General features: G+C 40.4%; 1 protein-coding gene across 1 annotated transcript in view; it reads left to right on the forward strand.

Moving 5' to 3' along the window:
• LOC113236112 overlaps positions 1–26,111 on the forward strand; it is a 58,729-nt gene that overhangs the window by 3,393 nt on the left and 29,225 nt on the right. The window contains exons 5-15 of the mRNA XM_026472103.1: positions 461–589; positions 914–1,066; positions 2,441–2,662; positions 3,780–4,025; positions 6,471–6,512; positions 18,303–18,431; positions 19,454–19,613; positions 20,772–20,986; positions 22,203–22,309; positions 25,439–25,579; positions 25,899–26,111. Coding sequence (XP_026327888.1) covers positions 461–589; positions 914–1,066; positions 2,441–2,662; positions 3,780–4,025; positions 6,471–6,512; positions 18,303–18,431; positions 19,454–19,613; positions 20,772–20,986; positions 22,203–22,309; positions 25,439–25,579; positions 25,899–26,111 — 1,757 coding nt within the window. The remainder of the gene's footprint in view (positions 1–460; positions 590–913; positions 1,067–2,440; positions 2,663–3,779; positions 4,026–6,470; positions 6,513–18,302; positions 18,432–19,453; positions 19,614–20,771; positions 20,987–22,202; positions 22,310–25,438; positions 25,580–25,898) is intronic.

Consider the following 26,111-nt stretch of genomic DNA (forward strand, 5'->3'; position numbering starts at 1 on the left):
TGTCTTTGTATTTGGTTTTTCAACGACTTTGTAGTCGTAGCGCCATCTATGAGAAATTTACTTACTTCGAAATCTATTTACTTCGAAATTTTACAAGAAAACTAAACCACTCCATTGAATAGGCACTTTACATATACCAATGATTTTTTTTAATATCAACTGAACTAAGTAGAACACGTGTAGTTTATGATATACATTTATCAAATGGCTTTAATATCGTTTGTAAAAAAATACATTCAGTAATAAAGCCAGTGTCCCTGTCGCTCGACCCAAACAAAACAAACCGTATTTGTATTATTTGGGACAATTTTATTCTATCTGAGGTAGTACAGACTCTTAAGAGAGCTATAGTAACAAACTAGTGGAATATTTTCACAAAAAATAAATTAAAATAATCATCGTGGTAGCCAAAACTTCAGAATACTCAATGATACAAATATTACTTGTTCTGTCTTTACAGACAATGCTACCAGATCCCTACAGAGGAATTTGGGGAGGTTGTAGAGATTCTTTGTCCCAGGTGCAAGGAGCGTGTTCCTGTTCCGGAGATTGTATCACTGCTGACAAATATGTGCATCAACTTGAAGAGGTACTTTTTAGTATCTATCATAACTTAGAATTTTGTTTGATATTTTTTTAATGTTAAGCGACACGCCTGTTCATAGCAGTTGCAGTGCCACACAGACCTGTAAATCGCAAATATCTGAGGGGTACCACAGTGCCCGTCACCTTGTGACTTAAGTCGACAAGTCCCATGTGCCTACCGGAACGCAGTAATGTTCTCATTACTAATTGGCAGCAAAAATAGGTAAAGTTCGTAGTCGGCAGTACTTTGACAATGAACCCTTTTATATTTCTAGATTATAATTTTTAATACTTTAGATTTAATTTTTTCATAAAACTCCTAGGACAGCTTCTAGGTAACTCAGTTCCAGCTGGAAAAGTTGCAGCGTTGTTCGCAGAATCAATACAGGGCGTTAATGGAACCGTACAGTTCCCTAAAGGATATTTGAAGAAAGCACATGCTTTAGTAAAAAAATATGGCGGCCTTTTAGTTTCTGATGAGGTAAGTTTCTACTTACTGCATTGTACTGAAAAGAAAAACCATTGGATGATTTTAGTTCAGATGACAATTATGTAAATAATGACGCCTGAATTACGTCACTGCCGAGAACATGAGCCCCGTTTAACACATTCACTCTATCGCGCGCGATTGTTGTGAAAGAGCGTCCTTGTGAAGGTTAACTTCGCAGGATAGGCCGCGTGAAACTGGCGCGTGACTGATGAGCACAATCGTTCGGTCTTTCCCTTTTCCTTCCAACGTCTTGACAAGCGTACTTAATCGCGCACGATCGCTGTAGGTAGTGTCTGTGCAAAGCCCGCTTTGATAATAAATTAAAAGATACCGAAAAGAAATAAAAATACAGTAGCACCCCGCTTTACGCGAGGGATAAGATAAAATCGCGTTAAGTGGAATTCGCGTATATGGAGGGTATGAAATAAAATATAGTACCCACATACCTACCTTAGAATAATAACGCATAGAATGATAGTTTCATATGAAACGAACTGTCACAAGTGAGGCAAAAATCAAATTCATGTAGGCTAGTTTTAGTAGTAGGTTAATTTTCGGTTTTAGTGAATATTTACATAAAAATACAAGTTGAAACGCGTTACTTCCTTGGGGAATGTGATGTTAGTATCTATTTTATGTTTGTCTGACGTATTTTTACACTCATTTACCGCACATTTCGTCATTTTTAGCTAAAATTCTTGATCTGTTCGCGGTGCAAGTTGACCTTGAGCACTGAAGGCCCGCCCGCTCGTGTAGGCCCATTGGTCGCACTTCAATTTGCCTCACTTAGCGTGTGCGGACTATAGATTTCTATGCGTTATTATTCTAAGCCTACATAATTAATCAAAACTTTAGTTCTAAGAATGTAACGTTATTATTACTTATTTGTTTTATGAATCAATACATCTATAGTTTATTGCTTTCCATTTAGGTACGTTCTTGCGATAGGTATATACGTTCGTGCATGCAACACTGTTTTTAATGAATGAAGGAAAATGATTACTGCTACAAAACTAGGTAATGTAGCAGGAATGTTTGTTCCCCTTACAAAACCAGTATGCAGGACGGGTAGGTAAATCACTGTCCAGGCTGTTCCATATCTCCTAGCTTCAATAAATTATTGCTAAAGCATTCTACAAGCCGCTGGGATTGTTCTACATCTTCCTTACATCTTCATTGCTGAGCTTCACCGTCAATTGTTTCAAACTTAACGCGAAACGTGAAATTCGTTTGAAAGCGAAACCGCGCCTTCAGGGGTCGCGCAAACGGGGTGTTACTGTACCTACCAACAAAACTTCTCGATATATCAACTAGAGAAGCCATCGATTTTTTTTAAATTGTAATTGCTACTAAATTGTCCGAAAGGTTCAATCAGGCTTTGGCCGTACTGGAGACCACTTTTGGGGCTTCGAAGGTCACGGTGTTGTCCCGGATATTGTCACAATGGCTAAAGGCATTGGCAACGGTTTCCCATTGGCTGCAGTGGTTACTACAGAGAAGATTGCCGCTGTACACGCACAAGCTACGTACTTTAATACCTTTGGAGGGAATCCACTCGCTGCAACTGTTGGGAAAACTGTTTTAGAGGTAGGTACTTCTCTTAGCATTACATATAGGATTAAGGTGCTTTTCCATCGGCAAGGTGAGACGAGAATTGAAGCACGCCTATTTCCATCAAAAATATGATTAGCTATCGCGAGCTCGTGATTGATATTAGTAACCATCGCAAGATCTGAGCGCTGAGGTTGTGAGTAGTATTTAAATTAAAAATATTGAAATACCAACAGAATAAATTACTAGGTTGATACGTTTTAAACATTCGACTGCACGGCATTTTGCAGTTATTTTTTTAAATTTCTAAATCGTACGTAGGTACATACCCACAATCTCGCGCTAGCACAGCGAAGATTCGCGTGAATTGTGTTTTCTTTGCAGAGTTAATTTAACTTTATACTGGTGGGTATAAGAGTAAATATTATATACCTACCTCCAAATATTTCAATCCTCGTCAACGCAGAACCATTCCTACTGTAGATGCGCTAGAAAAGAATTGAAATTTTGCCATACAAGTTTCATTGCTCGTCTGGCCTAGTGTCGTCTCGCTTCATCGGTGGAATATCACTTTTATATTTTAGGGCTTTGCGTGTCTAAGCGCTTAGTCACATGAGCATCGCGACTAAATTATGATGCAAAAGGAGTGCAGTTTGTGTGATGATTATACACTTAGACAAATAGTAGGGGTATTGAGCTATTTTGAAAGATTCCCTAGTTCGCCACTATACAGGACTTGACACAGGAGATAATAAAAATCGGTTCTCACTACTCAAAGTATATTGAGAGAGAAACGCCTTGAATTGGAGAAAAGCAAAACCAACCATTAAAATAATTGCTCTTTAAGTAAAATTTAGGCGCTATTTATAAAAATGAATGTTCATGCATGATCAGTCACCCTTAGAGGTGGATGATTTTCCTCGAAATGAAATGGGACCACTATGGAGGTACCCTCTTTCCAATAAAAAGAGATACAATCGGTTCACAAATACCAGAGTTATCGCGTAACATACATACAAAAACAAAAAAAGGATATTATGGTATATATATTTTTGAAGTCGGTTAATAAAATATGACTTAACTCTTGAAATGTAATATATCCCTAAGATATTAAAAGAAATAATACAATTAAAGCTAATATTTACTTTCGCAGGTAATAGAAGAGGAGAACCTACAACAAAATTGCAAAACCCTTGGCAAATATTTCATAGAACAATTAATGGATCTGCAAAAAGCACACTCCCTTGTCGGAGACGTTAGAGGCAAAGGTCTAATGTTGGGTGTGGAACTTGTTAAACCGGGTACTAAGCAGCCGTTGCCCAGAAATGATGTGATGGATATTTTAGAGCTTTTAAAGGATAACGGTACTCTGATGGGCGTTGGAGGTCGATGGGGAAACGTAAGTTTATGTAACGTTACAATAGTACCAATTTAACATGGAAAAATGTAAGAAAAGTGAAGCGTGTTTACGTAAACATAGTGTTAGATATCGATATTTTTTTTTTTTCAAAAAATTTCGAAACAAATTATCGTTTAGTATCATTTAGTATAAATAAATAATAGCTTAGTTTTTTTTCAAATTCAAATAAATACAATGTCGCTTTGAATGTTCCTACAAAAGTTGTTCCCTTACACTCAATGCTCTAGTCAGGATTTGAGCAGACTTGAGTATGATTTCAAGCACTGGAAATACGACGCTAATGGCAAGGACTTGAGTATGATTTTCAGTGCTCACTGCAATGCTCAAGTCCTGACTTGAGTATTAAGTAGAGTTCTGGAATACGACCCTTAGAAACCAAGAGCATATTATTATAGTTATTTAAGCTATACAAACATAAGAATGTTGACATATTTTCAATTCAAACAAACGGAAATTGTAACTAAGTTCAGTGCATCTGACTATTTTCTTATAGTTAAGAAAAGGCCGGACGCTTCCATTTTTTACCGACTTCAAAAAAAGGAGGAGGTTCTCAATTTGACTCTGTATTTTTTTAAACTCTCCTCTCCAATTCGTGTAACTCTATCAACAATATTAGTCGATACAGTTACAAGAATTGGACAGAATGTGCGTTATATTTTTCTGTATCCAGCGGAGCAATTTTTTGACGTAAATTTCACTTATGCCCTTCTTCCATGAGGAGTACGTTTTTTTTATTTTTATTTATTTAGGAACTTTTATACAATGTATGTGCTAGTTCCATCGCACCCTAAACTATAGCTTACATATCTGGGCGGCGCTGTTGGAGAGCCGATTCAACAAATATGTGTGGGCATTGCTTAATATATAATTTATAGTACCTAAGGATGTTCGGTTCGCCACCCTTTGTTATTCGTACCGGACACATTCCAGTAACAAATGATATGCATCTTCCACTATTCCACATAACTCGCAATGAGGAGAATTGATTTTTTTCATTAAGAAGGCAAAACTGTTTAATGGAACGTGTCCGGTTCTCATCCTTAGTGCGATGACAACTATTTTTCTATCATAGTCGCACTCTGCAAACCAAGGTAAACAAGGAGGCTGACACTGAATTGTGCGATACCAGATACCTTTTTCCCTTGATCTGATCACATTTGAGCACATTTCGACCTATATTTGGGAAGAAATTCTGAGTAACATGGTAGTATATTCCACCACTGGCCCTTCTATTATTCCACGTTTGGCTAGGATGTCAGCATCATCATTCCCCTTTAGTCCAGTGTACGATGGTACCCACTGCAACTTCAGTTGTACACTGCGGACTACAAGTTCTTGTATTTTAGCTATGACCATATATGCGACTGGTGTACCTCGATGTCCGTGAACAGCGAACTAGATGTTGTAGAGCACTCTTGCTATCAGCGCAAATAACAATTTTATTCATAGTGGTATTCATTACGTATGTCAGCAATAATATAGCAATGAGTTCTGATGACATGATGCATATTATGGGTGAAATTTTAATACAGTTACGATGTCGCATTGTGCCCTCTCTTTCGTTTGATATAACGCAGAACGCTGCACCTCGAGGGGTGCGTTCTCTGCGCATATTTTATGCGACAAAAAAAGACTGATTTTGGAATACAAGAATGTTCACTTCACTTTTTATTTTTATGGCTCCATCAATATGAGAACTGATGATTTTGCCAATGTCACAGTTGAAAGAAAAAAAACGAAACAAAAAAAAATTTTCGCTAAGCTCTAATAGGACATTAACCGGTGTTGGTAAGTTGGACTACGGGAGTACTGTTGAGAATGTAAAACAAAACAGCAAAACAATATTTATAAATATATGTTATTTAAGTGGATAAATTTACATAGAGTAACAATATGGGGGGAGAACACTAAAGTTAAGAAGTTGTTTATGTTAATGGGGCGGGGGAATTTTGGAGAAAGTAAGTTATAAAGTGGAACAGCAATATTAGGACAATTGAAAAAAATGTGTTCCAAGGTACCGTCTTCTAGGCCGCACTCGCACAGAGAGTGATCTCGAACTCTGATTTTACGCAAAAATACAGGTGTGCAAACATGACCTAAGCGCAAACGAATAATAGTGGAAGTGATGTTTTTAGGCAAATCGCGACGTTTAAAAAACCAGGGTTTAGTGGGTAGATTTGGTTGGAGGTTACCATAGTGTCTACCAACAGTTTGTCGTGATTCCTGCCAAAGGACCGACCAGGAGGCTAGCATTTGGGGTTTGGTCATGGCGAGCAGATCTCTGGGAAAGCACTTACAGTATTTGCATACGCCAATTCTTGTCGCATCCTTTGCAAAGGCGTCTACTGCTTCGTTGCCACTAATCCCACTGTGACCGGGAATCCAGGCCAGAGTTATGTTAATATTTTGATTTTGTTCTTCCAGACGTTGAGGATTAAACCGCCAATGTGCATCAATAAGCAAGACGTTGATTTTTCTATAGCGGCACTGGATAAATCTTTTAAACAATTTGTTACTAAGAAGTGATTTCATTAATTTTACACAAAACAGTAAACCAAAGCATTTAATAACAAAACGGAAAGTTTGTAATAATTAAATGAATGAATGTGTTCTATAACTGTATCATTATTGTAAACAAACCTGAGCACCACGACACATCAAAAAGTAGGTATACCTTTTGCGCTTATCCATTATAATAATGTTAGTAGGATGCAATCTTCGAGGACATGATGCAATACATGAGATGTAGTGCAGGGGATACATGGTTTTAAAACTATATAAGTAAGTAAGTATAGTAGAGTTTTTAATGTGCATACTCTCGTTAGCCATAAAAACTTAACAATGAATGTATATTTTATGCAAAAAAAAGGATATTTGTTTTATTTTTAAGTACCTATTTGATGCAATAAATAAATAAAACAGGGGCCTTACCATGTACTCTTATTACAGTTCAGTATAGGTTCGTAACGACAAAAAAGCGGGATGGTGATATACACTTCATGTAGCGCTGTCTCACTACGATTCATTGTAGGTCCTAAACTGGGGGTCTAGTCTCAATCTCCGTCCGACATCCGTCCGAAACAATTCCTGTCAAATAAGTAATATTCAACAAAATTAAAAGACAAGTATCAAGAATGAAGCTTCATTAGCATCACGCGTTTTTTCATTTGGTCAAGTAATGCTTATTTGGCAGTAATTGTTTCGGACGGATGTCGGACGAAGATCGAGAGTAGACCGCCTGAATCGTAATAAGAGTTCATGGTAAGGCCCCAGAACGAAAGAATTAACGCCACCATTGTTTCCTTGTAATCAGTCGATACGATACACATAAATTATCATACTATACTATACCATTTAAATCTCTAAACTTTTACAAGTCAGCCCCACTCTATTCAAATTGATAATATCTGGCATATTATATAGAACAAAAAGTAAAGAGAACGGACACTCTCCACCCCTCCCTAGCTTTAGATACCGCACCACGCGCCGCACATTGCCGGTCACATTGACTGAACGACAACAAGGTTGCCGGCGAGCCGTTTTCGCGCGAAAACGGCTTTGATATTTGAATATACTTTTCATTTATTCATTACGAAACTTGTACGTTAATATAAAACATCATTTTACGCTACTATTTATAATGGTCGTAAATTGCGCTGTGTACGGCTGTTTATATCATTTTCCGAAAGATGAAACGAAGTAGGTAAAAAACTTATGTCTGAGACTCATTCAGTTATTGTTTTCTTCATTTGTTTACTGCAGAGTAATATATGTATGTATAAAAAAAAACAGATTTATTATATCAATATAATGAGGCACCATGGACTTCGTGAGCTAATACCGTAGACAAGGATTCTCGAATAATATACGTAAGTAGCGAATGTACCTAATTATTAACTAAGTAATGATAATCAATTTGGACACGCAATTTCAAATACCTTGGTTACCTTATTTAAAAGTACATGTCCAAAATATAAAAATTTAAGTGCTTTTAATATATATTTTTTTAAATCTTCAATATTACTTTAGTTAGCGAATTAATGAAAAATGTGATATTATATCGATATAAATATATAATAAACATAAGTATATTAGGATTCTGCAAAGTATATATAAAGTAATCTGTGCTGCATTCTATTAATAGAATTATAGATTATAGATTCGCGTTAGCATTTTCGCTATGTTGCCGCTCTAACGTAATAGTGCAAGAAAGTGATGGGTAACACTGCCACTTCACGCACACATTTTCGCGTGTGCAGATTGCGCCTTGCTATATGTAGTAGTAGTGAGTAAATAATTTTCGACCGTGTTGTATGGAGTGTCCGGGGCTTAGAGGATGGAAAAAGTAAAAGGTCCGGGGTATGAGTATACGTCAAGAGCATAATAAGTTTGACACTTTGTAAGCGCCATAGAGTTAATTTAAATTCACGGCTCCCCGTACTGAATGAATTATAATTACAAAAAAGATAAAATACAAAATAAAATTAAAAACTTTAAAAATACGTATTGAGTTCAGAATTTGTGCAATTGCTACACTTTAGAAATTATTCTTTATTTTTCTAAATCGTGCGCATTTGTTTTTAAAACAAACCTAACGTCCCGCAAAAAAATGAAACAACTAGTCAGCCTTAATCAGGAAACCCATAGGTAAAGAGCCCGAAAAGTTGATTTAATTTGAAAAATAAAAACAAATATATCTAGATCTAGAACAACTCAAAAAGAAATTTAAAACTTACCGCCCTTGAAAAACTCCTCGTGAATTAGGTAATATAAAAATGGTCCATGTCTAAAAGGGAGCATTCATTGTCCTGCATTGCTGTCCGCCTTGCCGTCCGCCGCGTGATGCTGGATTATGAATGTAGTCTCAGCGTGCAAGTAATCCAGCAATCTAGCAATACTGCAATGCGGCCTGGGTGGCACCATACTTGGGCCATACGCTGGATTGTGTGTGAGCAGTCTCCTGCCTGCGCGGCAGACTGCCATGCAGGCAGTGAATGAGCCGTTTTAGGGCCAGTTCAAATGACAAGTGTTAGACTTATGGGGCATTTACATCGTCTACCGACCTTCGGCTGAGTATTTCGCCTGCCGAAAATGACGCAATCGACTCGTCATTTACATCGAATGGTCTACCGCCTTCGGCAAACTACTTTGCCTTGTCGAAGGCCACGCACCCAGTCGCTTCGGTCGACGTCGGCTGCAACCACAAAAGTCGTCTGACGACTCTCTTTTTACACCGATTAGCACGCCGCCTTCGGCGAGGAAGCAAAGGTCGCCTGACGGCTTGGTGTAAACGCGCCCTTCGACGCGTGTCTATCCCAGACTATAGAAACCATCTAAGGTCTGCTTAGAGGATGGAAAAAAATAAAGGCATAGTCTAAGAATTTCATATGTGGAGGTTTTTTCATATGTGGAGGTTTTTAATAGGCTTATAAGTTTACATTTAGTTTATAAATTAATTTTAAAGAATGCTGTAAACCTTCCTAAGAATAAATAAATAAATAAATAAAAATGAAGGTCTGTCCTGAAGTGTCATTCGAGAAGGCAAAAAAGACTTACTTTTTCTACCGTTCTCTTTTCTAACCCATTTGGCCTTGTTAGCCCAAAGTAATCTTGATTAATCTTTTTAACTTGTTATTTTGTGTTTTTAACACATTTTTAACAGTATTGTTTTAATTGTTTTGCTGTGGCGCAAGTGCTATCCGTGAAGTGCTACATCGAAAATAAAAAAGTGCTTGTTATCTTCTCGATAAGCCAAGAAATTAAAAAAAAATGTTCGACTAGGAAAATATTGTCTTTATCTTTTGATTGTGTTTTGATTACCTACCTATCTTTAAAAAATAATAATACTTACTTTGATTAAAATTTAAAATTCGCCAAATGCCAAAAACTGTGTACTTTCAAACGTCATGTAAAATGGTATCGAAGTAATTAACATTCTATATAATATATATAAATATACAGTAACCGGCACGTGAAATTTGGTATCTATATAGTACGTACAAAGTGTATGCCGAAATTAACCCTGACGGAAGTGATAAAAGGTTTGGGTTTAAAGTTACCGATTCTGCAACTACTTCTATCAGTATGGTTTTCAAATGTCAAGAGGATAGCTTCCTGAAAGAGGTAAACCAAAAAATAACCTAAGATCACCAACAAGACCCCCTATATAACAAAAACAATGTACAGGCTGGCAGTACATAGTATTAATATTCAATTAAGAAAGCAGTACTATGAAGATTGGCTGAATAAAGAACAGGATTATACCCAGCAGTGGGTTGATGTGGGCTGAATATGATGATGATGATATCATTATCATATCCAACCCAGCATATAACACATAAGTAAAACATCAAACCCAAAGCTAGAAATGTAAATACCTACACACAAGTTTATGGTTGTCATTAAGTCATGAGCTTATTAGAGTTTTATTTTTTTAATGTTCTAATTTACTCTGTACATATATCAAAATATTCATACCTATGGACTCCAGTAAGACATAGTGTTCTTTTGGAAATGTAATGTAGATAGATAGGAAATTCTTTATTGTTAGCACCACATACGTAGAGAAATTACAGGGCAAAAATAATAATATAATAATAATAATAATAACACTCACACTCAACATAGCCCGCAATAGGGAACTTGGTACTTGGTACTTGGTGCAACGGGCTGGTGTCCGCAACTCGACGTCAAGGCGCCTATTTTGCGTGTGGTGGGTGCAGGGTCCTACTCGTGCCACCCAAGCTCCTCCAGGAATCTCAGCAGCCTCCTCGGCTTGCTGAAGACTTCGGGGAGCGACCTTGGCACTCCAAGGTACTTTGCCCTGTAGTTGGCCACGCCGGAGCACTGTAGTAGGATGTGCGCAGCCGTTTCCTCCCCCTCCATGCACGCTCTGCATAGAGGGCTGTCTGTGATACCTAAATTGAAAAGGTGTTTATTGTATGGACCATGACCCGTTAGGGCGGCAGTTAGAGTGCGAAGCTCTTGCCTTTTGAGTTTAATAAATATTCGAGATAGACTGGCATTGAGCGTTGGGAGTGCTTCCCTCGCCTGTCTACAGACCGTAAGGGTCGTCCATGTATTATTATGTGATGATTTTGTACCTTTGTGTATGGTTGTTTTGAACCATTGGTAGGGGAGGGACACTATGGGTTCTGGTCCTACAGCGTCCGCCTCCGATCCTTTTCTGGCTAGTTCATCTGCTGCATCATTGCCGCGTGAGCCGCTGTGTCCTTTAATCCACTGTAGGGTTACATGGTTTTGTATACATACCTCCATGAGTGCTTGATGGCATTCATAAATGAGCCCTGAGTTTATGTCATAGCTGTTCAGTGCTTGTAGTACTGACATACTGTCTGAGAGTATTCGAATGGAGTGGTTCTTAACTCTTCTCGCTATGATTGCTTCTGCCGCCAACTTGATGCCCATGCATTCAGCCTGGAATACTGTGTTGTGGTCACCAAGTGCTGTTGATATCCTGATATTGAGGTCTTCTGAGAATACCCCAGTACCTGTTCCTGAATTTGTTTTAGATCCATCAGTGAAGACGCGGACCTCTTTGGGGTTTAGTCCTTCGTTGGGGTCTTCAAACAATTGTATCTTGTATTTTTTGTCAAAGATGTATTGTTTTGGGATCCTATCCACAGCCGCCTCCAGTAGCGGTTCCTCATTGACAGTCTTATAGAGGATTTCTGTGTGTGGGGTCCTCATGTTCTTCCAAAGGCCGGCTCTATTTAGACGCACTGCTGTTGACGCCGCTTCCTGTCTGATGAACAGTGGGAGGGGTCGCAGGTCCAGCATCGCTTCGAGGGCCGCAGTTGGTGTTGTCCTCATGCAGCCGGTCGTCGCCACGCAAGCAAGTCTTTGGAATTTGTCCAGCTTGTCGGTTGCGGTCGTCAGCTGGGTTCGTGGCCACCATACTGTAGCGCCGTAACTGATCATGGGTCTTATCACCGCTGTGTAGAGCCATAGTGTTATCTTGGGTGAAAGTCCCCATTGTTTACCCACCATTCTATGGCACTGCCAGAAGGTGATAGTGGCTTTTTGAATTTTGTTGTTCAGATGCTTGTTCCAGTTCAACTTGTTGTCTAGTATTACCCCCAGGTACTTGACTTCGGTTGATAATTTTAGTTCTGTACTGAAGAGTTTGGGTAGTAGGTAGTTACCCAGTAGTCTTTTGTTTGTAAACATTACTAGTTCCGTCTTTGTCGGGTTTACCGATAGTTCGTATGCCCTGCACCATCTTTCCACAATCCGGAGTGCAGCTTGTGTTATGTCGCAGAGAGTATTGGCATAATTTCCTGTTACCAGTATAGCTATGTCATCAGCATATCCTACTGTATAGAAATGTTCTTTGTTTAGTTTGATGATGAGGTCATTTACGACCATGTTCCACAGCAGCGGCGACAGTACCCCCCCTTGAGGGCACCCCTTCGCTACTATGGCCCATGGGGTCTCATTTGCTGTTGTTTTTATTGTTCTTTGTTTTAGCATGTTGCTAATCCAGCTGATCAGCACTTCATCCACTTCGTGTCTTCTCAGTGCTGATTGTATGCTGGAAAAGTTGGTTTTATCGAAGGCTCCCTCAATATCTATGAAGGTGCCTAGGCAGATTGCTTTGTTTTTGAGGGCCTCTTCTATCTTGCCAACAACGGCATGTAGGGCCGATTCAGTGGATTTGCCTTGGCTGTATGCATGTTGGTTTCCGTGTAATAGTATGTTCTTAAGCGCACCATCCCTCAGTTCTCTGTCACATAGCCTTTCCAATGTTTTCAGGAAGAACGATGTGAGGCTGATTGGTCTGAAGGACTTCGCGTCAGTGTAGTCGTTTTTTCCTGGTTTCGGTATAAAAATTACTTTTACCTCTCGCCAGCTGTGGGGCACATAGCTGAATGCTAGACAGGCCCGAAAGATGTCGACCAGGTGCTGGACCAGTGTGTCCCCGCCCCATTGTAGGAGTGCGGGAAATACTCCATCTTGGCCCGGAGCTTTGTACGGTTCAAAGGTGTTTACTGCCCATTTTGTCTTTTCGTATGTTACTACTTGTTCAGCGTATCGCCAGTTGTGGATCGATGTGTTATGGTTCATTTCTTCGCACCTGTCATCTTGGACGAACCTGCATCCTGGGAAATGTGTTTCCAGTAGGGTTCTCTCCGTTTCCGCAGGGGAAGTTGTGTATGTGTTATCTATTTTGCGTATTGAACCTAGCTCAGTTGAATTTGAGTTGCCTAGGATTTTCCTTATTCTGTTCGCTTGTGCACAAGACGTAATGTTCCCGCAGTAGCCTCGCCATGACGCGGTGCTCCTGAACCGTATGCGCTTTTTGAGTTTGGATTTGGCCGTCTTGTAGTTTTCCCAGTCCTCATCCGCGCATGTGTTCATTGCTCTATTGAAACATCTCCTTACCCTTCTTCGAAGCCTCTCAAGCTCAGGCCCCCACCAGTGTTGGCCTTGTCGCGGGGCTGAGTCACTCAGTGGGCATGCGGAGTTATAGCTGTTCACTATGTTTGATGTTAGTTCTTTTACCTGTGTTTCTATCTGTGCTGTGTTCAGTAGTCTGCCAGGTTCCCCCAGACTCTGGTGTAGTTTGTCAGTGTATAGTTTACGATCAGTTTTTCGGGGATTTCGTTTCGGTTGTTGTTCTTTGATGGCTGTGTCTAAGCTAAATCTTATCCATCTGTGGTCCGAGAAGGATACTTCTTCGGACACGTGCCAGTCTTGGACAAGATTTACTGCTCCTTCTGATGCTAGGGTTAGGTCTATAATTGTCCTGCATCTTTTATTTACGAAGGTTGGTACAGTACCTTTATTAAGGATTTGAAGGTTAGTTGTGAATAAGTATTCTGTTAGGTTCTTACCTCTGTCATTTGCGAGTTCCATGCCCCACAGTGGATGGTGGGCATTGGAGTCAGTAGCCACGACGATGTGCTGGCCGTTCTGCTCGCAGTACTTGATTAGCCGTTCCATTTCCTGTGGCGGTGGTACATCAGTCTCCGCCATATAGACAGAGGCGAGCACCACTTCAGGTAGGCCTGTGGCCGTGTCAGCTAAAAGCTTGACGGCACACAGGTCTCTGGAACAGAATTCTGTTAGTGGCTGTACATGTAAGTTATTAGAGTAATAGATGCAAGTTCGTGGTTTATCTGAGTTATTGGTGGATAATAGCTTACCTCTCAGATGTGAGAGTCCATTTATTTGGCCGCGGGCACTGATCCACGGTTCCTGGATCAGCGCCACGGCTGTGTTGTTAACCTCCAACCACTTCCGGAGCTGAACCGTTGCGGCCTGGCTGTGGTGGAGGTTGTTCTGGACGACTTGCAGTTTATTGAGCGAGGGGGATACCGCCATCACCAGACAGCAGCTCCACGTCCTCGTCCTCGCTCAATCGGATGTCTCCCATCCCCAACACACACTCGTCGTCGCTAATGGACACCGCCGGGCATTCGTCGGTGTCCACAGGGTCGGGGGTCGGGGAGGGCCCTTTTCCTTCCCTGGTGATACCAGAGGAGGTGGAGGGCTCCGGGGAAACATCCATTTGTCCTGTGTCCTGTATTGTAGACGCTATATTCTCTGGAGGCGCGTCAGTGTAGAGGCCCCTTTTCGTTCTAAATCTCAGGTAGACCGTGCCTAACTGGAATGTGAAGCGCCGGCCATGCCCCAGGACAGTGGGGACCAGATCTTCGGGGTGGCTCACCACCACGAAGGTATGCCCACTTTGCTGATTCAGCTTGTGGACAAGCCAGCGGTGAGCCTCCGCCCACTTGTTTTGCCACTTGAGGATGCGACCGATTCGGCGCGCATCCTCCCATTTGCCGGGGAGTAGAAGTCCGCAGACCACCCTCCGGGGAGCCTCCACCCCATTTTTCAATAAGAGGGGCTCCCCGGAAGGCAGCCTGATGGTGCTGACGGCGTCCTCCAGCCACTGGAAAGTGGCCTTATCGTGACACCACAGTTTCAAGGCCCCATCGCCGTAGACAGGTTTTCCTCGAAACTGTGGGCCGACGTCATCCTCGCCGCATTCCTCAGCTCCTTGAGTGAGAAGCTCACATAGGGCCTCCTGTATGGTGTCAGCATCGGGGCTCCGTATGAAACCTGTTTTAGCCGAGGTAATAACCGCCATGAGTTCGGGGTTAGTTGCCTCGGCGTATGATTTGTTCTGGGCGGGCCTCTCAACTTTCTGCCGCTTGTGCTCGCCTCTAGGAGAGATCGTCTCATCGAGGCGTGCCCGTTTGGCATTGGTCGAGGACCTCTGCGCCTTGTCCGCCGGTTTGCTCTTAGAAAGGAGGGGGGCCCTTCCAGGGGGTTGCGAGTCCGGTCTAGGGAGCCGCTTTGGTGCGGTCCCAGAACCATCCTCGCCAGCCACTGGGGGCCTCGCCTCTCCCTCCTTCTGCTGGGTGTTGCTCGCGTTTTGAAGTCGCTCGCGCTCTCGGAGCCGACTCCGTTTGTTCTTTCGGGCAGGGCGTCCCCTGCTCCCACTGGGAGCTGGAGGTGGTCGCTTGCCCTGGCCACTTTCCCCTTCCATGCGGATGGGTGCCGTGGTTTTGGGCTTGCGACTCACCAGAGTCCACCCTGCCTCAAGGGCTGTGTGCGTTGGGTTCTGCGATGCAGAGCCAGGTGTCTGAGCGGGGACCACGGAGCACGAGGCTCGGGCCACTACCGCTGGTGTTGGGCCAGCACCGGCATCGGTACGCGGTTGGCCTTGGGGTTTCCCCTTTGGCCTACCACTCACCGTAGGGCGCTGGTCTGTGTTTGATTTTGTGCTTGATGGGGCACTTTTGGGTTTCCCCTCCAGTACCACCGGTTTTGGGTGATTGATTTGTTTTGATTGATCTGCAGAATCCATAATGCATTGTACTTGTGTTCACTCTCCTGATTTCCCACCCACCACGGAGCCCGCACCTTTGGGGATGTCCCATTCGGGACACCAGGATTATCAGGAGAGTATAGGTGCAGAGGTTGGGAGCTCACTGCGCGACATCGGGAGCTCGAAATGTGCGGCTGGCTGACCCGATCAAAGTCAGCCAGGTGTTCCGCACATACTCACCCCGTCAGCATGGCCGAGTCCGTCCCCCCCACACCTCGCCTGTGGCCCTCTGACGGGACACATTGCCGTTTCCCTGTGTTGGCTAGTCACAGGGCTACCGTTTAGCAGGAAATCAGGGCCAAAGAGGGCGTATTGCTTGCCGGGGTCCCCACCCCGCTCGGGCTCAACCCCCCAGGATTCCTTCATCCCTGCGTACGGCGCTCAACTGCGTAGGCATGAACGCAGGAGGGTGTAGGTTAAGACCGCCCACCACTTGCCATGATCCACCCTCATAAAGCATGGCCGGGCCGTGTTGATCGCTTCGCGCTCTCACTGGTAAGACTCAGACTGAAGCCGAGAGTTGTCAGTGTTAGCCCCAGGGTGTACCGGCTACATCCTTGGGCATTCTGTGACAACATGTCATCACAGATTGTTCAAGAACTTCGCACGCGTGGAGGTGGAACAACTAACACACCCCTGGGAAACCCTGTGTCGCGGGTGCCATGGACACACACATAGACAACCACAAATTACACCCAAACTCACGAGATAAATATGTGATAAATGTCAAACAGAAGCGATAACCTCAACAGTTGTTAAAAATAAAGCTTCTTCCGATCCAACCATGTGACTACCTGGCAAGGTAGCTGGTGAAATTACAGGCACATGGGACTTGTCAAAAATTATATCTCAGTTTGAAGGGCACAGTGGCAGTGCCCCTCAGATCTTTGCGATTTAAAGCTCTGAGTGACACTGCAACTGTTATGGGTAGGTGTGTACTTACCATCAGGTGCATGACTTGTTCGTCTTCTAAAAAAGTTTTTTGGGGTAATAAATGGCAGCATTCGCTTATAGTCCATTTACTTAGGTACTAAATGTAAACAATCTTGAGATGTCTATTTAATGAAATATTTTATTTTATATATTTATTTTTACTTACCTTTAAATACAAAATACAAATACTCAGCTTCATATGAAATTGCTTGCCTATTTTTATACCTATTGATTTGTAAAGTACATGTTTCAATAAAAAGATGTATCAAGATTGTTTACATTTAGCTAAGTATCTGAACAAATAGACTATAGATAGAGTTTTTATGTTGTTTGAGACTGCCATGTCTAATTTAAACCCTGATTAAAATTTGAGGATATATTTCTGTCCACACCAGCCTACCTATCAATAACAAATCCTATTTTTATTATATCTTTTTCTGCAATTTAATAACTATTAATTTTTGAATGGTAATTATTTATCGAGTTCTTAGGTTTTCGCAATTGTTACACATAGGAAATGGATTTAAATCGCGTATATTTGTTTTTTCAAACAAATCTTTTTGTTTGAAAAAACAAACATACGTGACTTAAATCCGGAAAAATAGTTTCATTTCCTATGGTAATTATTTAGTTATTAATTGTATTATCACATGTGTAAAACAATGTATGAGCAATAAAGAGTATTATTATTATGTTCTGCAATTACTTACATCTAAAGTTCATTTATTATATATTCCCGCATATTAATTCGAGCCACCTCGCATTTTTGTCGTAAAGGGCTAGAACAGCCTTTCCCAAAGTGGGCGATAACGTCCGCTTGTGGGCGCTGCAGGCCTAAAAGGGCGGTAAGAGACCCAGAAAAAAAATGGGGGCGTTGTGTAGAGGCTTAGGGGGAAATTTGTAATTTCATCTAGGAAGACTTTTAGAGTCGTATTTCAGAACTCTACTCAATGCTCAAGTCAGGATTTGAGCAGACTTGAGTATGATTTCAAGCACTGGAAATACGACCTTAATGGCAAGGATTGAGTATGATTTTCAGTGCTCACTGCAATACTATATTAATAGCTCACAACAATTAATTTAAAATTGAAGTTATAGTAGTTTTTAAGTAGGTGAAAAAATGGGCCTGCTAAAAAATAATTTATTCTCATAATGGGCAGTAGACAAAATAAGTTTGGGAACCCCTGGGCTTGAATACAAAAATAGTGTTATCATTGAAGAAAATGTTTTTCCCGGTTTTGCAAATTCAAATTCCCAACAAGGACTTATGGAAAAGACGTTTACTATACTAGTTTCAAAATTGCATAACAGTTTTTGATCAATCAAACATTGTTTAATCTTCGGGCACTTGACACTGAAAATGCGTGATGGCTCGAGAATGATGTGTCCGGAAGTGTATTTATTTATACGAGTTGTTGATACTAGGTGCAGCTTTAATTAATTGAGAACCTTAATTGCAGTTTTCATCTAAAGTGATAAATTGTGAAGCGTCTAAAGAGCCCATTGTGGAGTATGGAAAGACAATAAAGTTTGAAGGGTATGCAGTTACTTTAGAAAACACCATTTTATTTCCAGCAGGTGGTGGACAGGTAATTGTAATAAATTTGTTAACTTTAGCCAATGTAATAAACAATTGACGAGTTACACTAATAAGACCAGAACTTAAACTAGGCAATCCATGAACTTACAATAGTTCTCCAAAATCAGTTGGATTATCCATCTCAAGCGACCAAGACCTACACTTCATTAAGACCTAATAACACTCTTGAATATGCTTTAAGGTTAAGAGCCGAATGAGGTTTATTTGTTGACATAAACTCAAGCTATATTTATTAATAAAGACAGTTCACTTTAGTAAGGTTTTACCTATACTTGAGATAGATTTATTACTACAGGCCTAAATTTAATTTGAGATTTAATTTGTGACAATCGTTTTTGTTTTAATTCCATAAGTGCTACTGGACACTAAAAATAAGTAAATCTATTATGTAAATAAATATTAGACTACATCACATACGTTGCTCTGATCCCAAAGTAAGTAACTGAAATACTTACGTTATGGAACTCGGAAACAATGACTGTTTGATCCGGTCGCTGGTTCATATCCGGCTCGAAGGACCAAACATTTTGGTCCAACCAAAATGTTTGGTCCTTCGAGCCGGATATGAACCCTTTATTTACCCCTTACAGAACCCTTTTTTTTTTTAGAATAGTAAAGTGTATTGGTATAAAATACAGGTGTTATGGTGGTGGTGTTCGTAACGTACTACGTAAAATAAAGTGAATCACGTATTTAAGATAAAGTGCGACACGTGGCTAAAGTAGATCGCAGCGTGCGCAAAGTTATACCAAAGAATGTACGAGACCATACAATTACGGTACCGCCAACACCCAGACCAAAGACAATATAAAACAGTTAGTTTTTGTAGATTTACCAGAGATGTCGACACCATGAAAACTAATATGCAAGTCACACGACCACAGACGTCGTCTTTACGTAAAGGTTAAAAATGATATACTTAACAAAACATACCGCCACAGGCTTATATTTTTTACAAGATTCTCTTAAAAATGTTGCAGTCGACAGCTTCATTATAAGCTAATGTTTCAGCCCCACGACCTTGGCTATTTGGACAACAAGGAGGTCCTTCAAGTGCTTCGCAAAGGCCATGAGGCATTGCACTTTACCAAGGAGCCAATAGAAGTAGGCAAAGTTGTGTCTCAAAAGATAAACTGGGAAAGAAGGTTCGACCACATGCAACAGCATTCTGGTACTAATGTTTATTTTAAACTTCGTTTGTGGTATCGAGTTCTTAGGTTTTCGCGATTGTTACACATAGGAAATGAAACTATTTTTCCGGATTTAAATCTCTGTAAAGGGCCCGAAACGTCGGTTTGTTTGAAAAAACAAATATACGCGATTTAAATCCGGAAAAATAGTTTCATTTCGTTTGTGGTGTTAACATTATTATCAGGGTAGCGTAGTCAGGGCCTGTAAAGCCTAATGCGATCAGCAATTGTTCCAATTGTCTCAGCCTCTTCTGACTGTCACGTAATTTTGCCCATTAAAGGGCAACATTGGCTTAGAAGGTGCAGCAAAGTCTTATCTGCTACATAGTGGTATCTAGTCTCTAGTTTCCTACTCACTTAACTTCAGGTCGAAAGCTATTTCGGCTCAAGGCCAGAGCCACTCTACAGTGTCTTGTGGTGTAGACATTAATCAGGGCTTTCCAGTTGTTGCGGGTTATTAAGTTAATTTGAAAAAAGCAACTTTCGGGAAATGAGCTTTAATGTTTATGAAAATAATACATTATTTATAAATCGAGATTTTCGTTTAGTGACGATATTGGTGATATTGTAGCTTACACTGGATTCTCAGTGTAATTCTGGTGCCCCAAAATACATGGCCTACCTAGTTTAGGCACCAGTCTCCTGTTGAGTTCTCACTTAAGTGTACTTTTAAAATTGTATGTGAGTGTGATAGAATAAATTATCATTATGGTGTAAGGTAACACATGGCGCCATTAATGGCCGTAGCAAAATTATTATAGACAAAAACTTGCTCTTATACCACTAATTTACAGAACTATTCCCTAGCAAGTGGACAGTGTCATAATAATATTTATTTATACTAAGAATACAATGAATACAAATAAAGTATAGAGTGTATTAACTGCCACGTATTGCCACTACAGGTCAAAGTTCTCATCCAAATAAGTTTTATTCTTGTTTAGTTTTCTGCTTTCGCTTTGCTAATGGTTAGTTGTTAATTGTCTATATCTACAAAGAACACCATTAAACTGTTTTTTTATGATGTCTGCTAAGTAGCCATGCTTTAATTTATCTGTAATTATGCCGTATTAAAAGAACCTACAAACATTCTCTATTAAATAGTCAAGTATACGTTCTTTTTTCTTTCTGCTCGGCAGGTCAACATCTCCTCTCGGCAATTTTAGAAAAGGAGTATAGTCTCCCCACAACTAGCTGGTGGCTGGGCGCAGACGAAAGCTACGTGGAATTGGACTCAACGTGCGTTACCAATGACGTCATAACACGAGCTGAGTCTCGGTGCAATGACTTGATTAGAGATGCTGTGCCTGTAGTTGTCAAGTTTTGTAAGATTGACGACCCGGACCTTGACCAGGTAACATGTAGTGATGATATGCAAAGTGTGAATACTATAATAGCGTAAAGCTCAAATTATATTTTGTGGCGGAGCAGCATTGAAGCGAATTTTTGTAACAATATTGTACGGACAACGGCACATCAGACTACACATTTTTGTTCGAAAATCGCCTCCAGTGCAACGGAACAAGATACGTCAATGTGTAGCTTGATGTAATTACTTTATGATCAATTGTACAACGTGCAAACTAGATACGAGCTAAAAATCAAAATCGAATCAAAAACCATTCGCGAGAATTCCGCAGCTGCCATCGGCGACGCCTGGCGGGGTCGGTAGCATAATGAGTACATCTTCAAAATTATCAGCTTAAGGACTATATCGCAAAACGATCACCTTTGTAGAAAGAAACTTACTCGCATTTTCCACTATTAAGTACAATTTATAGTATAAAATGGAACCAAGTTGATAACTTTATTTTCATTCGTATTTTTTGAACAACAAATTTTTAACTAAACTGTACTTCCTATGTCGTCCATTTAACGACATGGTCATTTCGTTATCTAGACGTTTTGCTACAATGTCATTGTAAGTTAGTCTTTCTGTAGAAGTGGTCGTTTTGCAATCTAGTCTTTATACTAATCAGGTCATTTTCAAGATAGTCATTATGATACCGACCCGTCTGGCGAATCCGTGGGGAATGGCGTGAAGGCAGGCGCAGTGTGACGTCAAACGTCGACGAAATACTACAACCTCAAAGACGCAAACTCGCGACGAAATTGACGCTTCCGTTCCGCCGCAATGTAAATTGAGCCTAAGGTGAAATTATTATAATTAATAGACAAACACAATTACTAGTAGTAGGGCTAGTATGACAGGGCGCGATTTGCGTGAATGCGACAGAAAGCGCGAGATACAGCTCGCATAAAAAATAGTAATATCTCGCGCTTATATGTCGCTAACTAGGTAATTTCGTGTTCAATATGAGTAACGGGATTACTTTAGTACACAACCCACAGCACCCTGACAATTTCGAAAAGTTAATTTCCCAAACTGGTCCAGTCCTCATCCACCTCTCACAATGCAAGCTGTTGGGCCACCGAGGTCGTCAATTTACACGCAAACGTAAACGTAAACTAAATTGTAAACCTTCTAGAACTGTAGTAACGTAAAAGTTATTCTATAAGAGCATTAATTGCAAGTCTGAATAAGAATATTTTGTATTACGTATTTTTAGGCACACACCAGAGGATTACCAAAAGATTGCATGAACACAGTTAGAATTATATGCATCGGTGACATTGATGAGAACATGTGTTGTGGAACTCACGTTTCGAATTTAAGGTATGTAAATAATGCCAATTTCTAGGAAGGCTAAGCATTGTGAAAATGTAGATAAGTCAGCTTCCTCCCCACATGAGGTAAGCTTCTTCTAAGACGAGATTATAAACGTTTTTTTAACTGGACTTTATGGGTAAATCCTTAACCATAGCAGACATCTCTTGTATCCACCGGTAGCTGTAAAGGTACCTGGGTGAATGAAGAAACTTTCATATAAGTTTGTTACGTCAAAAATGTGACAATCTTAATTATTATAGAAAAGTCACATTTGACTAAAAACATTACTAAACCAAAGATCTTAAGTATTATCATCAGTGATCGGAATTGTGGGAGTTAATCTATCTAAAGTATGAACGTTTTCTTAGTATGGACATACCCAGTTCGTTATCAATGGGTATAAAATTTCTATTTTTACTGTTTATTTTCTAAAAATTCCAAAATGTAGATTGTCTCGTGTTTAAATGGCTAAAGTATTTAAACACGTACAGTCAAGAGCACATCAAGCTTGATACTTTGGACCATTCTTATTCCAAGCGGCATAGAGTTAAATTTAAACCTTTAGTGTCAAGCTTGACGTGCTCTGGACCCTGTACGTACCTAAAGAAACACAAGTACAATGTTATTTTTTGAGACAATAATTTGTTGCAAAATAATATACTAATTTGTTGCCAATGTACTCAAATTTCAAGAAATAACGCATTTTTAAATGTAAATCAGTTGTAGAAGGAAATGTCCACTTTATTCTTTAGTTTAGCTCAATTATCCCGCTATGAGTTTTTTCTTCGCTCAACGGTTCCTTTACAGTTACCAGCAGCTGACAAGAGATGTCGCTTTATTAATTGCATTATTTATTTTATTCAACATTACGTAGAGGGAGAATTGGGTAGAGAGTATAGAGCCCCTATAAATAATAAAAACCGTATAAGCGAGATAGATTTATGCACAGACATATAAAGTAAACGAGAAAACTATATTATTTTTTTGTCCCTTTCTACGTATGCGGTTTTGGTTGTATGACTCAACGCTCGTTGAGTCCAGCAAATCCTTCCGAGTGTTTGATGTGCATGGATTTTATGTGTTTGTGCTTAGAGAAGTGTTTAAAAAGTTACTAACCGTTCCTTTGTAGTAATTGACAATTATTGCAGCTCACAATAATGGTGCATTGTTATATTTTAGGCTGTAAAAGCCGTACGGAACGAAAATACCCAACATAACCTTTCACACGTAAGTTCTAATTTTTCATTACAATCAATGAATTTTCTTGTATGAATTACTAGTGAAATACTCTTACCAGCCTAGAATATTACGATTGCATGTATTTCAGATGATATTTGAAGTGTTTTTCTTGATTGAAAGATTTTTGTTTGTATCGTATAAACCTCCTAAATAAGGAGAAATAAGGAGAATATCTTACTTTTGTCAAATACGTCCATCTCGCTTCTACCAGCAGTGGTTATGATCAGTGTTGGGCGTTAATCAATTAAATTTCAATCAATAATTCAATCAGATTAAAAAATCAATTCAATTGAAATCAATTGCAATTAAATCAATTGCGACGCGTCGCAACGTCGCGTTGCGATTGATTTTAATTGCAATTGATTTTTAATTGCAATTGATTTCAATTGAATTGATTTTACTTGCAATTAAATTTGCAATTAAAATCAATTCCGGTCGGTTGGGGGCCCCGGTTGGGAACTCCCCTTGGGGGCCCCGGTTGGGGGCCCGTTTGTGGGCCCTGGTTTGGGGACCCCGGTTTGGGGGCTCCGGTTTGGGGGTCCGGTTTGGGGCCCCCGGTTTGTGGGGGCCCCGGTTTGGGGGCCCCGGTTTAGGGGCCCGGTTTGGGGGCCCCTGTTGGGGGCCCGTTTGGGGGCCGTGGTTGGGTGGCTCGGTTGGGGACCTGGTTCGGAGCCATCAGGCCCCTTAACTGTCCCCTAACCGGGGCCCCAACCGGGACCCCCAAACCGGGGCCCCCAAACCGTGGGCCCCCAACCGGGGGCCCCAAACCGTGGCCCCCAAACCGGGCCCCCCAACCGGAGCCCCCAACAGGGCCCCCAACCGGGCCCCCGACCGGGGCCCCCAACTGGGGCTTCCAACCGGGCCCCCAACCGGCCCCCTAACCGGGCCCCCAACCGGGGCCCCCAACCGGGACTAACTCACCCCCATATGCCCTATAAATTTATCATAATTGTCAGTTTTAATTGTTAATTGTTAATCAAAAACATTGAAAAGATTGAAAATTGATTAATTGTTAATTGTAGATATTTGCGATTAACGATTGATCAATTGTTAGTTGCGAGAACCGCAATTAACAATTGATTAATTGTTAATTGCGGTTCTCGCAACTAACAATTGATCAATCGTTAATTGCTGTTTCGCAATTAACAATTAATCAATTGTCAATCTTTAATTGCCAGAACAATTAAATTTTGCCCAACACTGGTTATGATACGTGAGAAAGAGAGATCAAATAAATAACGTATAAATTAAATTAGACAGGCGTAAGCTGATTTTAGGCATTCCGTGCCACTATCTTTTCCCCAATTTATGGGTCATTTTAAATATTGTATTTTTTTCACTTTTCAATACTTTTTCAGTTCGAAATATGTATACTAAGTTAATACTGTTCAAGGGCCAATAAAATAAAATAAAAATTTATCATAATTGTTTTATTTGGTTACTAAAACTCAACCTAGCTAAATGTGGTCTTGCGGATTCTCCCTCCTTAGACTCGGCAGATTCATCATTATCATGAACCCATTTATACGTCCCACTGCTGGGCACGGGTCTCCTCTCAGACGAGTGCTTAGGTGACAGTCCACCACACTGGCCCAATGAGGGTCGGGGACTGCACACGTTTTCCGAGGACTTTGAACCTTCTTCAACGTTTCATCACGATGTTTTCCTTCACCGAAAAGTTTATAGAGAAAAATTTATAGGTACTCTGTTGGTATCCCTTTTCAGTATACGCGAGAAGCTTTTCCATTCTTTTTTTTTTATTCTCCCTCTACGGAACATTATGATGTTTTTACTATTTTTTTGTGAAAATACTGTACTAGTTTGTTGTTATTACTAATACAAAATGTATAGTAGTTTTTCATGAAATTCTATTAGTACACATTTCTGACTCCACAGCCAACTGCAAATGATTAAGATAACAGGTGTGGAGCCGGGGAAGAAAGGAAAGACCAACTTGAAATTCTTGGTTGGCAATCGCGTTACGAAAACGCTTCAGAAAATGCTCGACAGGGAGAAGGCGCTGACTGGCTTGTTGAAGTAAGTACGAGTAAGAAAGACATTTGAACTCATGCCTACAACACGTACTCATTATATGCTCACTGTACTCATTACACAAGAATAAACAAAAACAACAGACAACAAGACAGAGTTTAACAGGCGGCGTATTGCTAAGCAGTAATATCTTCCTCGCCATCTCGAGATGATAGGATAAACTTAAAATGTAATAACAAGTAGAGGTGCAATAAATGCTCATACGAAGTTAATTTATCATCAGGCATTTCGTTTGCAGTACCATATACATTTTAGAATTGCTTTTCGTACAATTTTAATAATCCAACAAATACATGTTTTGCAGAAACGAACCAACCAAACACGAAGAACTAGTGCAAAAACTACAAAAGAACCTCAAAATAACCAACAAAAACTTACAAAACGTTCTGTCCGAGCTGGCTCAGTATGAAGTGGACAAAGTAAAAACGGCACAACCTAAACCAAAGTTCGTTTTCATGTTAAAAAAAGAAGCAACTCCTGAATTTAATCGGCTTATATGCAAAGGTTTGGAGGGGGA

This window comes from Hyposmocoma kahamanoa, unplaced genomic scaffold (assembly GCF_003589595.1).
Source record: "Hyposmocoma kahamanoa isolate Upper Pololo Valley unplaced genomic scaffold, ASM358959v1 89, whole genome shotgun sequence".
NCBI classification, from domain to species: Eukaryota; Metazoa; Arthropoda; class Insecta; order Lepidoptera; family Cosmopterigidae; genus Hyposmocoma; species Hyposmocoma kahamanoa.